Raw genomic sequence first — 15150 nt, 5'->3', positions numbered from 1 at the left:
TTGCCTTTGGGCTTTTGCTCCACCACAAATGCAGCCTCGTGTACTGAGTATTGAGTATTGCGTCCTGTGCCCCTCGGAGACTGGTCTGCCTTGTCACTACTCCTTCTCGGTCCCGGGCGAGAGACAGGGACTCTTCTTCGTTCTTCAGATTTCCTTAAAATCAACATCAGGTGCGGTGCCCTTGAGGTGTCTGGGGTGAACCGTTGTGGCGGGTGCTCCAGTCTTGGAACGGAATAATTCCCTTCTCCCCCTTCCGCTCTGCTTGGTCTCAGTCGCCGTTCCTCAGGAAATGTTTCCTCAGGAGATGTTTCCTCAAAGGGTGTCCCCTCGCTCATTGAAGCTTTGTAAATGATACTTCGTTAATTCAGCCATCTAATGCTATGCTATGCTTGACGGGTGTCCTCAGTTGCTTGGTTGCCTCCTTTTCACTCCTTCGCTCCCTCGCTCGTCAATGCAAGACTGCCCATCTCTCACCTCATCTCACCTCGCCCCACCTCACCTTGGCCCCGGACGTATGATAGGCCCTCTGCCCTTTGCCTCCTCAACTTCGCGCTGCTCAGCCCCGGGCCGGACATCTTTCCTCGTATCTTTTCCGGCGAAGACTTTCTTCTCGCTCGTCTTGGATACCACGCTCGCACTTTTACTCTTGCTCTTGCGCGTAGTTGAACCCATGTATGTCTTTGGGGGGGCCCCTTGAATGTGCTCTCCGTCGTGGGTGACAACGGTGGAACCCCCTCCCTCGTAATCCGATGTCGTGCCCGAGATTTCCGTGTTGGCAGGCGAAACTTCCAGGGGATTGAACTTCACGCCTGCTTGTGATCGTGCTTGTGCGTGCGTAGCCGTGGAGGTGGTGGAGATGTGCGGCTGTGATACTTCTTGTAATTCTTCTGCCGCTTGGGCGATTGCTTCGCCTGGGTTGCTGGTGGAGCCTGTATTCGGGGTGTAGGACGTTGCTTGAGCGGCAACGGCGTCGTCGGTGCCCGAGTTTGTATATTCGTAGGACTGACGGTCAATCGTCGTACGGGTTTGTTGGGCGTTGCGTTTGGATTGGATATCTTGTTGGGATTGGGATTGAGGTTCAGGCTCGGTTTCATTTTGAGATTGAGTCGTGGGTTGCGTTGACGGAGGAGGTGCCACAACGGTTGAACGAGGACGTCTGAGCAGGAGGGAGGATTGTGGCACGGTGCGATGGAATGTGCTTGAGGTTGGTATCCTCATAGCTGAGGCTGAGAAAGGGAGAGGCCTCATTGTATGAAAGAGTGTTTGTTTCGTGATTCCACACAAGTGTTGAGAGGGAATTGTTTCGTGTTAAACACAGATGTTCAGAGGTAGGACTGCGGTGAGAGCAAGATGATTACAATTACAAGGAGACAAGCTGAGAATGACATACCGTTCACTGCGTTTGGGTTGCACCATAATGATGTCTCCACATGAATTTCAATATCATGACGTTCATTGACGTTTTGACCCGTGTTGAGGGGCCACCAGGAGGAAAACCACTCAGCTGAAAGTTATTAAGCATCCTACCCCGGATTCTGTTCGCAATGTCATTGGTGTGCCTCCCGGGTATTATTTCGTGTATTCCGCCAATAGCCTTTGAGGGTGTGGTGAAGGTTCCGAGATTCATTCGCCGCTGGTGTCTTCTGGCAGTCAAAGTCAAGTCAAATCAGTCTCTTGTAGCTGCTGACAATGGACAGGCCAGAGGCAAGGAGAGTAGGTAGGCATGAGCTGAAATCCTTCGAATAACAAAGAAAACCATGCGAGGAATGCAATTTACACCGATCAACGCAGCATATCCGACACCCACTCCCCCCATCGTATGTACTAAGGGTCGAGTAGATACACCCAGAACTTTCCTGCGCCTTGCGATTCGCTCTCCGCAGCACAACGATTCTTCCAAGCCTGTATCGCCGAAAGCCATCAAAATGCCATGACGCCCACGTGCGCCCTGCATCTGCCTGCTTACTGCGTCTTGAACAGGAGTATAGCGACGTGGCCGAGGTAGAAGTAGATGAAGTGCTTCGTCTCTGTTTCGGCCGCGTCAGTCTCTGGTCCAAGGAGTCGCGTGATCCTTGGGAGTTATAGAGTACACGTACCATGCGTAACGAAGCTGCCAAAGTTCCTTCCCACGATGCAGTGCCATGTGGCACCCTTTTTCGAATCGAACTGCGTCAAGGTGTCAGAAGAGTCGGACCAGACATGCTGTGTCCTGAGGAACGGATACCTCTCGCTTGATATGTTGCGCAATGTCCTATCGCGAATGAGCACGCCACCAACCCCGACTCGACGGAGCTGACTGTATACCTTTTCGACACTGAACTTTTCCATTGCATCTTGTGCTAAGCTACCTGTCAGTATACCCCTTGTTCCCACTCTTATCGCGTTGTGCATTCCATACCAACTTCAATAGCTTCTTGTTGCATATCCTCGCTCTTGTGGACCGTCAGCAGCGCGCCGGTCTTCTCTCGCTTCGGCGTATCTTACCATGTCGACAGACTTGATCTGGGCTTCAGGACATCAGCCGAACATCTGCAAGCGCATGCATTGACCGACTTACGCTCCAACTTGACCTTCTTTTCGGGGTTGGGTTCCGGGGCAGCCATGGTGATGATAGCTTTCACCTGTGGCGATCGTTTCGCTGTAACGAGAAAATCAAGGACGAGGCTGCACGAGAGCAGGCTGCAGTCTTAATTTGATGTGTAAAGCAGCGGTGGCCTCAGGATTCCACGATAAGATCCTTTAGGGCTCTCATGCACATGCAGACGCGTGCAGCCGGTGACCAGGATCCATGCGGGGAAATTTCGGTTGCTCTTGGCCATTTTTTTCGAGGCCAAAGGCGCGTTTCCATGTCAATTTCTTCCAAGGCACTGCCAGTATAGAACAAGATGGCAGCAGCAGAGGACCACGATGACTCTTCGGTCACTCGAATCTACGTGTCAGGACTCCCGCCATCGACGACCAAAGACCAGGTGCGGTCACATTTTGCGGCACGAGGAAAGTACACCGTCACAGATGCTCATGTCATTCCAGACCGCCGCATGGCCTTTGTAGGCTTCTCGACTAATGAACAGGCCAAGAGCGCCGTTCAGTATTTCAACAAGTCCTTCGTTCGCATGTCGAAGATCTCTGTCACCCTAGCTAAGCCCGTCCAAGTCAGGCGCGATGAGAAAGGCCAGGCGGTACCTGTGTCGGAACGTGGTTCGAGGAAGAGGAAGCGCCATGTCCAAGATGATGGCGAGCACACCCGGCAGCCCCCAATCAGCCAACCCACAAAACCTGCCACTGAAGCGAGTTCCAAGCTAGGCGCTGAGTCAAAGACTGTCCTTGAAGAGGAGGAACCTCGATCACAAGAACAACCATTAGAGGAAGAACTTGGTGATAATGACGCTCCAGAAGCGCCGAGGTCAGACATGGATTGGCTGCGACGGAAAACAAACAGAACACTGGACTTGGTGGACGAAACCGAAACTGGCAAGGACAGATCAAAGGCACTTCACCCTGAGGTTGTCGATACTCGCACTGCGGACACGACAGTAGCGGAAATCAAGGCCGGCGAGACCGATGATCAAGACACAGAACCTCTACAGGAACCGTCTATACCTGTGCCCAACGCTCGATTGTTTGTCAGGAACCTTCCTTTTGATACACAAGAAGACGATCTCCGAGCCGTCTTTGCTCCGTTTGGTAGAATCTCAGAAGTGAGTCTGCCCCTGATCTCCTCCATCATGCCACCTGCTTCGTGATGATTTCCTGATAGGGACAGCTTATGCATTGCATATGATTCGAACCGGGAAAGAGTATTTTAGTAGATGCCTCTCACTTCTGACTTCTCCTTTTCCGACTCTCGTCCGTGGTGCGCTGTTGGGATCGTTACTGATTGTGGACTAGGTCCATCTGGTGACAGACACTCGAAAATCCACCGGTAAAGGGCTTGGCTATGTACAGTTCGTGGAGCCAGTGGATGCGGGAAAGGCTCTTGTCGCCCTCGATGGCAAGGACTTCCGAGGCCGGTTGATGCACATTCTCCCATCTTCTGACAAGAAGACCCAGAAGCTCAGCGAGTTCGAAATATCAAAACTGCCCTTGAAGCAACAAAAGGCTATCAAGCGCAAAAATGAGGCCTCGACTTCGACGTTCAGCTGGAACTCCCTATATATGAACCCAGATGCGGTTCTGGCATCTGTCGCTACTCGTCTAGGTGTCTCGAAGGCAGAGTTGCTCGACCCTGCCTCGGCAGATGCGGCTGTCAAACAAGCCCACGCGGAAACTAGCGTTATCAAGGAGACCAAGGACTATCTAAAGTCCAATGGTGTGAATATTGACGCCTTCAAGAACCGGTCACGGGACGATCGGACGCTACTACTGAAGAACTTCTCCTTCGGTACCACCGCGGAGGAAATGTCCCAGATGCTCGCCCAGTACGGGACTGTCGAGCGTCTGCTTTTCCCGCCAACAGGTACCATGGCGGCCGTCCGGTATCGTGAGAGTAGCGAGGCTTCCTTGGCGCTAAAACAGCTGGCATATCGGAATCTAAGAGGCTCCGTACTCTTTCTCGAAAAGGGTCCAGCTGGCCTCTGGGACGGTCCTGTGCCGGCAGCAACCGCGGAATCAGCAAATTCCAAGGGAGACGAAACCGATGGCGTCGTTGCCACGACCTTTACGGTTTTCGTGCGCAACTTAAATTTCTCGACCACCTCAACCAGACTTGTGGAGGCGTTCAAACCACTGTCCGGATTCCTCTCCGCACGAGTCAAGACAAGGACGGATCCCAGCCGGCCGGGCGAAATTCTCAGCATGGGCTTTGGCTTTGTCGAGTTTCGCACCAAGAGCCAAGCGGATGCGGCAATCGCAACGATGAATGGAAGACGGCTCGACGGGCACGAGCTTCTTGTTCAGACGTCACAGAAAGCCACAGATCTCGGCGAGGAGAGGCGCAAAGAAGACACGGCCAAAAAGCTGAACTCGGCAAAGACGAAAATCGTCATCAAGAACTTGCCCTTCGAAGCCACCAAGAAGGATGTTCGCGCCCTGTTCAGTTCATACGGCCAGCTCCGCACTGTACGAATGCCCAAGAAGTTCGACAATACTGCGCGCGGATTTGCGTTTGCCGACTTCCTTACGGCTAAGGAAGCCGAAAATGCCATCGAGGCCCTTTCAAACACTCATCTGCTAGGCCGTAGGCTGGTACTTGACTTTGCAGAGGGCGAGATTGTCGACCCCGAAGCAGAGATCCGAGCCATGGAGAAGAAGGTCCAGGGTCATCAGGATACGCTAACTCACCATAGGATGACTGGATCGTCTCGAAAGAAGTTCAACGTCGATGCACGAGAAGACTTCGACCCCCTCTAGCTGATCGGCTGCCTTGCGGTATCCACTTCATCCCTTGCAGAGCCTCCTAACTTCACACTCCAGGTTTCGGACTCATAGAAGCTTCCCTTCAATATATGTACATCCGTTGTGGAATATTCAGCCCTTTCTCTCCTCCAATATTGGTTTCAGACACAAGTTCACGCTGGCATTAATGAGATTCCTAGATCTGGCTCCGGCCAACATGGATTGTTCTGGAGGTCTGTGCTGCAGGATCTCATTCCGTGGTCAGATTGGCCACAACAAGCAGGCGAAAGACGATTCGCTCGGCCGGTATCTGTGCACTCGTTCATTTTGTCGCCGATGCTATTATTTTTGCCTCTTAGCTACGGCCAGTGCCTTTCGAGCACCAGATCGGATCGGATCTCTAGGCGTTTTGGGAGCATCCCATCCCTTGCATGGCCCTTTTGGGACGTTTTCGGTCTGTGCGGTAAGGATCGCAAAGGGAACTTCACATCGTGAGATTACCTGTCTTGCTCGGTCTCGATTCTGTGGACGGGGTGAAGGTCAACGACTGTGGGGTTGCTTCTGTGATCATCCACCGATTGAAGGTCGAAGACATGAAGAGGATTCGATCGCACGAGCACTTCTCGACTGTTATATGTTGGCCTTTTCCTTCTCAGCATACCTTCTCTCATTCCAAACCCATTTGTCCTGGTTGGACATTGTCTACCACATTTCTCGTTCTTGTTCTCGCGCGTCACTGGACAAGCATTGGGCACATTCACTACAATGGAGCGCACACCTTCCGGTGTGTCGGCATCTCTGCACTTCGTGGACTCCAAGCTGGCGGGGGAGCATCTCTCGGTCTCTTCTGGCAACGTACAGCTGCTCCCGGTTCAACAAAGAGAGGGGACCGAGAACCAATATCCCCTTCCTGCGCTATCCAGTGGAAGGCAAACACCTCAGCAGTTCCCGATCCCATCTTTGAAGCTCGGCTCGAATGTTAATTCACACCACGGGTTCGATGGGAGGCCCAGACGCCATCCTCTCAAACCACGACGCCCGAGGCTCAATGATCCGGATCGACCATATCTTGTCCACCCCAAGTACATCGAATACAGGTCCCGGCCTAGGCAGGACATCGGCAAGGATGGGAAACCGATCTGGCCTGATCACATCGAGGCGGCCTTCCAAGATGGTAGCGTTTATCAATTCCCATTCCGCAGAGTGGATGCTGACGATTGACAGCCCTGGTCCATATCAAGCCTATGGGTCGGAAGAAGTGCTCTCAGCGAGGAAAACCCTACGGCCGGAATATGCTCATCGCTGAATGGATCTACCGAGCAACTGGCCACAAGAGGGAACGCAAGCAAGTCTCGAGTCACATACAAGTGCTCCACCGATTCCTTGCGGGCATCCCCGAGTGTACGCCACCGTCCCTCTTGCCGCCGGCCATGTTCAAACTGACTCAATCACAGGGGATCGCCTGATCAAGCCCGGCGACGACGACGACGTCGGGCCTTCCGACGGCCACAAATTCTACCACAATTCAATCGAGCACATGGTCAATGAACAGAAAGCTCGAAGCAACATCCGGCACCAGAGCGGGACAGCATGGGATGACGACCTTGACGATGTTGACGACCCACTCGCGTCTGGAGGCCCGAATATTGTCTCGGACCTCTCACACCCGGTCGAGCAGCTAAATTTCGAAATGTGGGTGAGCTCGCCAACCGACCAAGAGCGTGCCTTGCACTGCTACAGCAAACTCAAGTCCGACAAACTGGCAGCTATGCCGCTCGAAGACCTTGCGGGCTGGCGGTTGTCTTTTCCACACTTGACAAGCCTGGTCGATCGAGGAAGACGGCTCAACGAGTGCGACCTCATCTTACTCAATACCAGTTTCAAGCTGATGCAAGAATTTCCTCCACGTTACTCCAAGCTGGGAATCGGACTCGAGGTCAACTTCCCGGATCCGCTCCTCTGGCCCGAGTCTCGTGGAGACGTGGACTTCAAAAAGTGGACTTGCACTACTTCTATGTACCGGGACGGGATACTGATATCTGATCCCACTCGCAAAGAGTGCCAGGTTTCAGAACACTGGAAAGTCCGACCATTCTTTCAGTCGAAATGGTGGGCATCGACATTCACCTCGCTGACAGAAGCAAGAAAGGTGGCAGAGGATACCAAAGATCCAGAAGCGATCGAGCATGCCCAAGAACAGTCTCGCAGCTTTTTCCGAGGACTTTCGATCATGCAGGAAATTTCGGCCGTCCGCTGTGCTGGTCATTGGCAGACGCAACAAGACAAGCGCACGCGTATGGCAATCTTGCTATGGAAATTCACTCAGGCAGATAGCGTGGGAACAACGACGTGGCAGAACCTGATCGCTCCACCGGATCGTGTGACAACAAATAGTCCCCCACCACCTGGGACGGAGATGGATCTGCCGCCTCTTTCCATCGACTCTATCGTCTCGCCTGGGAATGGCTCGTTCGAGAGCAACAACCAATTTCTATCGCAGCACAGCATGCAATATGATATGTGTTCCCAAGTCATGGACGAAGAGCTCTGTCAAGACGGATTCATGGGTCTCAAGCCCGAACAGATTGGCTTCAGCCACCTACAGTCGTTCGACATGTCACTCCATGAGTTTTCCGGCGTGGACCCTGCACTCCACGATACGTTTGATCTTCAGCATGGCGATGTCAGAACGACGGCTGCTAACCAGCACAGCATCAATGGCAACCTCTTCGAGCCACCCAATGTTCAGACGAGCCTGCAATCAGGCATGAATGGTCCTCTGTCCGATGACCATCAAACTGTCACCAGCCGCCACACCCAGGATCTACCCCTCTCCAGATTCGATGTCACAACACATCAAGTGCTTCAGGAGCGGCTTAATGCAGAAGACAGCCGGCACAGCGCGTCTACATCCCACTCGCCGTCCGTCAGACCCGGGTCTTCTCCCAGGCTGCTCAGCGATGGACCCAATTGTCGTTGGAGCCAGCAGCTTGATGAGGATGAGAAAATACTTCATATCCTCGCAGCGCAGCAGCACCAACTGGCCCAACCACTAACGCGCCAGACATGGCCATCTCAAGTCGATGAGCACCAAGAACTGCGCAATGCCTTGCTCGGCACACCAGACATGCCTGCTGTCGAAGTCACGCCGCGGCATCACCGGGCACCCCGGCCCCAACACCAGTTCAGCACCATTAGCGATCAGCAACCAATGCACGACGAACCGCATCGCATCCCACTCATGTCGTTCCGCCCTCCTCTGCACTCTTATCACAGCTTTTCCGGCATGCGAAGTGACGAGAATCTGCATCGCGTATCATCATACGGAGGCGAGCACCATGGCGACGGACTATCCCTGTCGCAACCCCTGGCACAGCTTGACGGCCATCATTTCCTCGACGACCACAACCAGCTTTCCGCTGCTTCTGCGCCGGAGGACTTCCTTCGTGCAAGCAACCGCAACCACATAATGGATGAAGGGTCTCGCGATTTCACCAGGGCGCACAGCGAGCCCGATCCTAGTGCCGCCGCGGCTGGCGAGTGCTTCAGCAACAGTCTGCAGCTAGTGATGGCTGATGCAGTCAGCGACTCCGAACTCCAAGCACACGCGGAACCAAGTCCACTTGGTCCAGCGGATGCGAGCCCCGGGGGAAGTCTCGTTGAAGTGTCGATGGAGGACGTGCAGGGGTGAGAGCGGGTTTGGGAGAGCGATATCTCCGGAAGTTTTGTAACAGGCATACATTATGCGGGTTTTGGGTGAATTGCCCCAGGGGATCAGTCAGCCAGTCACTCCTGAGTACTCGGTCACTACCTCGGGCATGCAAGGGGTGATGGGAATTATCTGCTTCTTCAATCCAAGTCCGCTAACACACTCAATTCGTAGTGATGATTCTTTAGCATATGATAGATGTTGTGGCCGCCAATGATTGCTTAGCAGACCCATAAGTGATTCGAGTGTAGGTGATGGGGCGGTCACTACAGTCAGGAGTACTCTGGAGATGAAGGTCGTCGGCGGTGCCAAGGCGCCTGTGGATTTTAGTGGGATAACAGATTTGGTAAACCTGCTTGGTTTATGTTTGATTTTCGCATCTGCCTTCGGCCTCCCACGTAGACTCATTCACTCTCCCTTCGGGCCGAGAGTATGCTTGCCGCTCGCTGCTCTGCTTCTACTTCATTTGTATTCATCCTGGCACGAGCCTGTCACACGTTAGGTAGCAAAGGTGGCTTTTGTTGCCATGTAAGAAACAGCCAGGACAACACCACCGAGGCTGCTTTGGTTCCGTTGGATTTTCCCTTGACAACAACTTGTCCTCCATACTTGTATTGTTCGCCCCAGGCCTCATGTTGAGTTCACATCGGCGGGAAACGGACCGTCGTGGCATATACCTGTGAGAGAGCCAAAAGTCCCAAGGTGGAGGCGGGGAAAGAGACAAGGTGAAGCAGCGAAAGGAAGGGATGCCTCGTTTTAAGCCCCCTAATTTATTTGACGAAGGATGGCGACTTACAGATATGCCTATACACACGACGAACGACGACCACGCAGCCGCAAACACAGCGGTCACGACGTGCACATTCTATGTATTTCAAGGACCAAATTCAACCCCTCTCAGTATTTTCTATCAAAGCTGTCTGTTGCATAGGCGGTTTGCTACCCTGACAATCTGGCATGGAAGCAATGCGTCCCATGTCCGAACAAGCTTGTCTACTCTCCTGCCACGCAATAGAATGGCACTCCGGTCCGCGCCTGAAACGTTCTCCCACCAGGCTTCCGCCACCGAGCATACACTGAGGGCAAGTTTGAAGTGAAGCCTCGATGTTCATCCATGCAGAGTTCAAGTTGCGAGCGCCATCACGAGACTGCTGCTTTCCTCCCACCCTACAATTCTCCTATTCGTTCATCTGATGTGGAGGTTTTCTAGTGCTGCACGGCATGTTAGCGTTCCACGCACCCAGGAGACTCAGGGGGAAAGACCTACACCGCATGCCGTACATTTACACCCACTGCCGCATGAGCAGCTGGCGGTGCCGGAACAGTTACATGGACCCATTTTGTGACTGTGGATGTTTGGGGATTGTATTGCCGAGAGTTTGGCTTCGGTTGACGGTTGAGGAGTGATTATGACTGTTGAGGTCTTGTCGTGTGAATGCTTTGAGATGGGGATGTGATGAGGATGGATGCTTCTCACTTCAACTCTGCGAAAGATGAGGGGATACTTATACCTCTCTGGCCTGTCTGGCCACGACTGACCTGGTGTGAGCCTGAGGCCATTTCGCGCTTTCGAGCCAATCGTGTAAGTTAGCAGCTTGCGCCACCAGCGCTCTTTCCGCGTATCTGGACGAATCAAAAGAGGGCAGGACAAACAAAACAGCCAATCAGAAGCAAACACAAGTGTCCCTGGATTTGTAGACGGGGCTCTAAAGCAGCAAAGTTTTGCCTAGGTTGAGAGATCTTCGCGTTCTACAAAGGCCGATGGGCTATGCCGATTGGACATCTGACCAGATGATACTGATCTAGCGCTCAGTAGTCTATCAACGATTGGTAGTCAGACACAGTTTCTACGCACAAAGTACTCAAGAGGCCACCAAAGCGCAAAGGGCTCACTGCGCACAAAGGACTCAGGAAGATGCCACCAAAGCACAAAAAGCTCACAACGCATACGAGTCTCGGGATCAAGATTGCTAATATTGCGCTGCCAAGTTTCTTTGGGCACCTTGTGCTCTGATACTTAGTAAGTGTACGCCGTGCTATGCTCGTCTTCTCCCGAGAGGCTTTGTCCTCCGAAGTGTAATGTTACAACCCTTCGAGTCCAGATGACAGTGCGCGCTACAATCTGCTCATAGCAAGAATGAAGCCGCGAGCGCAACGGCACCGAAGACTCCCATCACCATTCGAGGAGCACTGGCGACGGCGGCGGAATCTGGTGAGCTGGATGAGGTAGCACCACCAGAGGCGGTGGGCGAGGCCGTCCCTGACGCCGAGCCAGAAGCTGAGGAAGAAGGACTCGAGTCGAAGTCGTTCTGATTTGTGATCGTTGCTGTCAAGCCTGTGACGTTGGTGCAGCTGGCGCCGACCGTGTTGTTCATGCCGGACACAAAATTGACTGCCGCACACTGCGCGGCGGGAGGTTAGATTAACATGGACGCCGACGACCACCCATCTCGAGAAGACTCACCTGGTACAAAGTGCCGTCAGGCCCATTTTGGATCACTTGAATCACACCAGGCTTGCCCGCGAAGTCGGCCGGAGCCACCAAGGCAGGGAGACAGAATTCGCCGATACCTGTCTCCGAGACTACGGGCAGCAGGTTGGTAAAGTTGAAGGGAGGCTCTTGATCGAGAGTCGCGCGGAACAAGAAATCTGAGGCTGGGTGTGTGGTTAACACCGAGACAGGGAACCCGCCGACAGGGACGGAGGAGTCATTGTTGCCGAAGGTGACATCGAAGCCACCGCAGGGAGAGGTGCCTTCGTCGTCGTCGCTAAATCCGAGAGAGTTGGGATATTGCAGAATGAAGTGGGCGGATGCAGAGAGGGTCCAGGCGGACAGCAGGGCGACGCAAGAGTACAGACGCATTCTTGTTGGACTCTGTTGGTACGTGCTTCGAGTGCGATGTTGATGAAGATCGAGAACAAAGAGGGGCAGAAGACACAGTGTAGCTGCAATGGAGAGACAGTCACTGAACTTTCACAGAATTCGTGGCCAAGACCGAGGTCTGTATATTAGTAGCGACGGCGTCCCTCGTCCCTTTCTTGCCCTACTGCTAACCCTTCAGCCGCCTCCTGTTGACTGCTGCTCCGACCTCGTCGCTAACGCGTGTCAGCGACGATTGTGCGTGGCGCTAGTTGCTGGTGAGCAAGTTTCCCAAGTGGGTCGCGTGAATCGCGAGCACGTTTTCTGGCCAATCACAGCCGATCACCTCTCAGCGGTAACCTGCGATCTGAGGCCCGAGAGATTCTCGAACCAAACGGCGACGATCGCACAAGGTCATAGAAAAGAACCCAGTCTTACGCCATGCGTCGGCTTGCAGAGTCCAGTCCTGCGCCAGATGCAGGAGCCGTGGCGGAGGATCGCCGTCTTTCTTGCTCACCTCTCCGTTCCCTCACAAACCTGACACTGCGAGCACATTTCCAGCGTACCAAAGGGGGGTCCTGCGCCTAGTCTTACCAAGTGCCTGCGGACCGCTGATGACATAGCGTGGCCGAAGGGGGTGGTATCGTTCGTCAGAGGCGCATGATATCTGGAATCAGAGTCCCTGTATCTGAACATTGACACAACTGCAACACCCTAGACTCACCACAAAGATGGATATGTCAGGTATGATGGGGATGGACATGTCCAGCGCGGGCATGTTCACCCCGACGAACAAGAAGGTCGCGCGTCTCTACTGGTACTTCGTCGCCGCCGTCGTTGGTGTACTTGTGTTTCGTCGAGTCGTCGATCGAGTGAGAGTCTGGCAACTGTAAGCGGAAACACGGCGGGGAGCATTTGCGGCTACTGACAACGTGCAATAGCCGACGAAATCAACAGCAACCCCAGCGAATACCTGGGCGTCCCCAAAACGCTTTCGAGCAATGCTACGACACCACGATAGCAATCTGTAGGGAGCTGGCCTACCCGCAGTTGTGGACATGTACCGGCAAATTCAGCAGATATTTTACGCCTCCGCCGCTCGGCAGGTGTCTGCTCCTGCTCGTTTACTGGGCAGTGATATTGACCATGTTGTGGTCGAATGTTATTCTTGCGCCTTCAGCCTCGAATTACGCCTACAGATGGGAGATTGTCGGCTTCCGCGCTGCATGGGTGTCGATAACCCAGCTCCCTCTGATATACATTCTTTCCGGCAAGGCCAACATCATCACGATGTTGACCGGGATCTCATATGAACGGTTGAATTGGTTGCACCGTTGGGTTGGCCGGACGATATTCCTGACCGTGATTGTGCACTGGTCATACTTTTTCACGGAATGGACCATTGCCGACTTTGTGAGCTTCGAGCTGAAGATTATGCCCATGGTAAAATACGGCTTCGGAGCTTGGGCAACACTAGGCTGGATGGTGATCACTGGATTTGGATTCTTTCGCAATCTCTCCTACGAACTCTGGTTTTTGCAGCACCTTGCGGCGGCGCTGGTACTGCTCTGGCTCGTACACAAACATGTTCCCTCCTACGCGGCGTACAACGTCTGGTTCGCTGTCGGAGTTATCGTCCTTGACAGGCTGGTGAGGACGGTCATGTCCCTGGTCATCAATCTGCACCTCGACCCCTCCAAGACGCAAAACGTATCCTCCCGGCGCCGGATCGGTTATGAAGCCGAAGTCACGAGTCTCTCGAACGAGTTTCTCTTGGTCAAAATCCGAAATGTCGGATTCTCGTGGCGGCCCGGTCAACATGTATATCTGTCCATACCTCGGGCTGGTGTATTCGAAGCACATCCATTCACCATTGCGAGCGTTCCAAGCTCGATATCTGGAGCAGATGGACCGAATGATGTTCAACTGTACCTGCGAGTACACAATGGATTCACCAAACGATTACAGCGACAGTGTCAGAGGCAACTGAGGCCACGTGCCTTCTTGTCATTCATCAGTGGACCGTGGGGCAACCCTCCTTCGGTGGAGCGCTTCGAATCCATGGTCTTTGTGGCCGCGGGGAATGGCGCATCCTTCACGTTCCCCATGTTCCAACAAGCCGTCAGGACGAACAACCACCTGAGGCAAATATCATTTGTCTGGATCTTCCGGCAGGCGGAACAACTTGACTGGTTCAAAGAACAGCTACTCTCAGCCTGGACGACAGCGCGGAAGCGGAATGTCAGAGTCAACATTCACGCATTCATCACAGGATCAGCGCCGGACAGCGTCCAAACGCCATCCGAGGGCCGCCCGCTGATCGAACAACGATCGCATGCAGATCCCTCACGTGGTGAAAAGCCTGGCGACGGACTACCTCCGTCGACAGAGAAAAACGAGTCCATCAAGAAAGGAGATACAGGTATTGTCAGAGAAACCTCAGTATCCTCTTCCGCTTCTTCTTTGATCAGCGAGCAGCCTACGATTGCCATCAATTATGGCAGACCTGACCCGGATTCTCTCGTTCGTCCCATGGTAGAAGAAGCTTGGGGAGAGACCGGCATCATTGCTTGCGGCGGTTGCCATTTCACCGGGCAGATGCGTAACTGTGTAGCGAGGCTGTCCGATGAAAGAGGCGTTCATAAGGGCACTGGCGCCCAGGGTATATATTTGTTCTGTGAAACTTATGGATGGTAATGCATAGCGATGGCGGGCTCAAGACTCACGGGATATACGAGATATGAATTCATGCACCCTTTTGCCTTGCTCGTTATCCCCCGTAGGTGCTTGTTCCCTACTCCGTACTCGAGGTGACCCGACTACGGAACCCCCATGAGCCAGACCTTCAGGGTCATCAAGCCACATTCTTACTGCTCCGACCCACAACTGCTCCGGAGCAAGCATTGGCCAGCTTATACCCTCTAGCCAAGCTCGCCAAGGACCGCGAAGGATAGACCGTCAGGGTGAGCAAGTTTATGGCTGCGAGTCTTTCTGTGCGTTGAGACCTTCGACCAATGGCGTCGATAACTGTCGACGGCTCGTGCAATCCTCGCTCGAACACATGTCGGCTAATGTAGTGAATACCACAATCAAGGGACCCGAATCGCAAAGAACCTACTCGATCGGGGTAAAAGTAAAAAGCTTTGCCTGAGCTACACCGGTATAAAGGGTCCGCGAGACAACGATGCCACCATGAAATGGTCTCTCAGTCCACAAGAGCCTCCAGGAGCTTCGTCGTTCTCCTGTC

At 53.5% G+C, this 15150-nt stretch overlaps 6 protein-coding genes across 6 annotated transcripts; 3 read left to right on the top strand and 3 right to left on the bottom strand.

The window, feature by feature from the left end:
• Positions 1 to 495: 495 nt before the first annotated feature.
• Positions 496 to 1218, bottom strand: A1O7_02677 (uncharacterized protein; the record flags this gene model as incomplete). Its single annotated transcript, XM_007756708.1, has 1 exon — positions 496 to 1218. One exon carries the CDS (start codon positions 1216 to 1218, stop codon positions 496 to 498), a length of 723 nt encoding a protein of 240 aa, XP_007754898.1.
• A 744-nt stretch (positions 1219 to 1962) lies between these two features.
• A1O7_02676 (dynein light chain, cytoplasmic) lies at positions 1963 to 2603 on the bottom strand (the record flags this gene model as incomplete). The annotated part of the gene is made up of 7 exons (XM_007756707.1): positions 1963 to 2027; positions 2097 to 2166; positions 2225 to 2251; positions 2305 to 2339; positions 2399 to 2432; positions 2485 to 2507; positions 2558 to 2603. The coding sequence occupies 7 exons, from the start codon at positions 2601 to 2603 to the stop codon at positions 1963 to 1965; spliced, it is 300 nt and encodes a 99-aa protein (XP_007754897.1).
• A 282-nt stretch (positions 2604 to 2885) lies between these two features.
• A1O7_02675 (uncharacterized protein) lies at positions 2886 to 5349 on the top strand (the record flags this gene model as incomplete). Its single annotated transcript, XM_007756706.1, has 2 exons — positions 2886 to 3698; positions 3889 to 5349. The coding sequence occupies 2 exons, from the start codon at positions 2886 to 2888 to the stop codon at positions 5347 to 5349; spliced, it is 2274 nt and encodes a 757-aa protein (XP_007754896.1).
• A 750-nt stretch (positions 5350 to 6099) lies between these two features.
• On the top strand, positions 6100 to 9025 carry A1O7_02674 (uncharacterized protein; the record flags this gene model as incomplete). Its single annotated transcript, XM_007756705.1, has 3 exons — positions 6100 to 6508; positions 6559 to 6735; positions 6789 to 9025. 3 exons carry the CDS (start codon positions 6100 to 6102, stop codon positions 9023 to 9025), a joined length of 2823 nt encoding a protein of 940 aa, XP_007754895.1.
• A 2144-nt stretch (positions 9026 to 11169) lies between these two features.
• On the bottom strand, positions 11170 to 11906 carry A1O7_02673 (uncharacterized protein; the record flags this gene model as incomplete). The annotated part of the gene is made up of 2 exons (XM_007756704.1): positions 11170 to 11445; positions 11508 to 11906. 2 exons carry the CDS (start codon positions 11904 to 11906, stop codon positions 11170 to 11172), a joined length of 675 nt encoding a protein of 224 aa, XP_007754894.1.
• A 758-nt stretch (positions 11907 to 12664) lies between these two features.
• Positions 12665 to 14600, top strand: A1O7_02672 (uncharacterized protein; the record flags this gene model as incomplete). The annotated part of the gene is made up of 2 exons (XM_007756703.1): positions 12665 to 12792; positions 12845 to 14600. The coding sequence occupies 2 exons, from the start codon at positions 12665 to 12667 to the stop codon at positions 14598 to 14600; spliced, it is 1884 nt and encodes a 627-aa protein (XP_007754893.1).
• Positions 14601 to 15150: the final 550 nt, after the last annotated feature.

This window comes from Cladophialophora yegresii, assembly GCF_000585515.1.
Source record: "Cladophialophora yegresii CBS 114405 chromosome Unknown aczIN-supercont1.2, whole genome shotgun sequence".
Taxonomy (NCBI): domain Eukaryota; kingdom Fungi; phylum Ascomycota; class Eurotiomycetes; order Chaetothyriales; family Herpotrichiellaceae; genus Cladophialophora; species Cladophialophora yegresii.
Note: the sequence above shows the minus strand (reverse complement) of the source record. Positions and strands in the feature narration are given on the sequence as shown.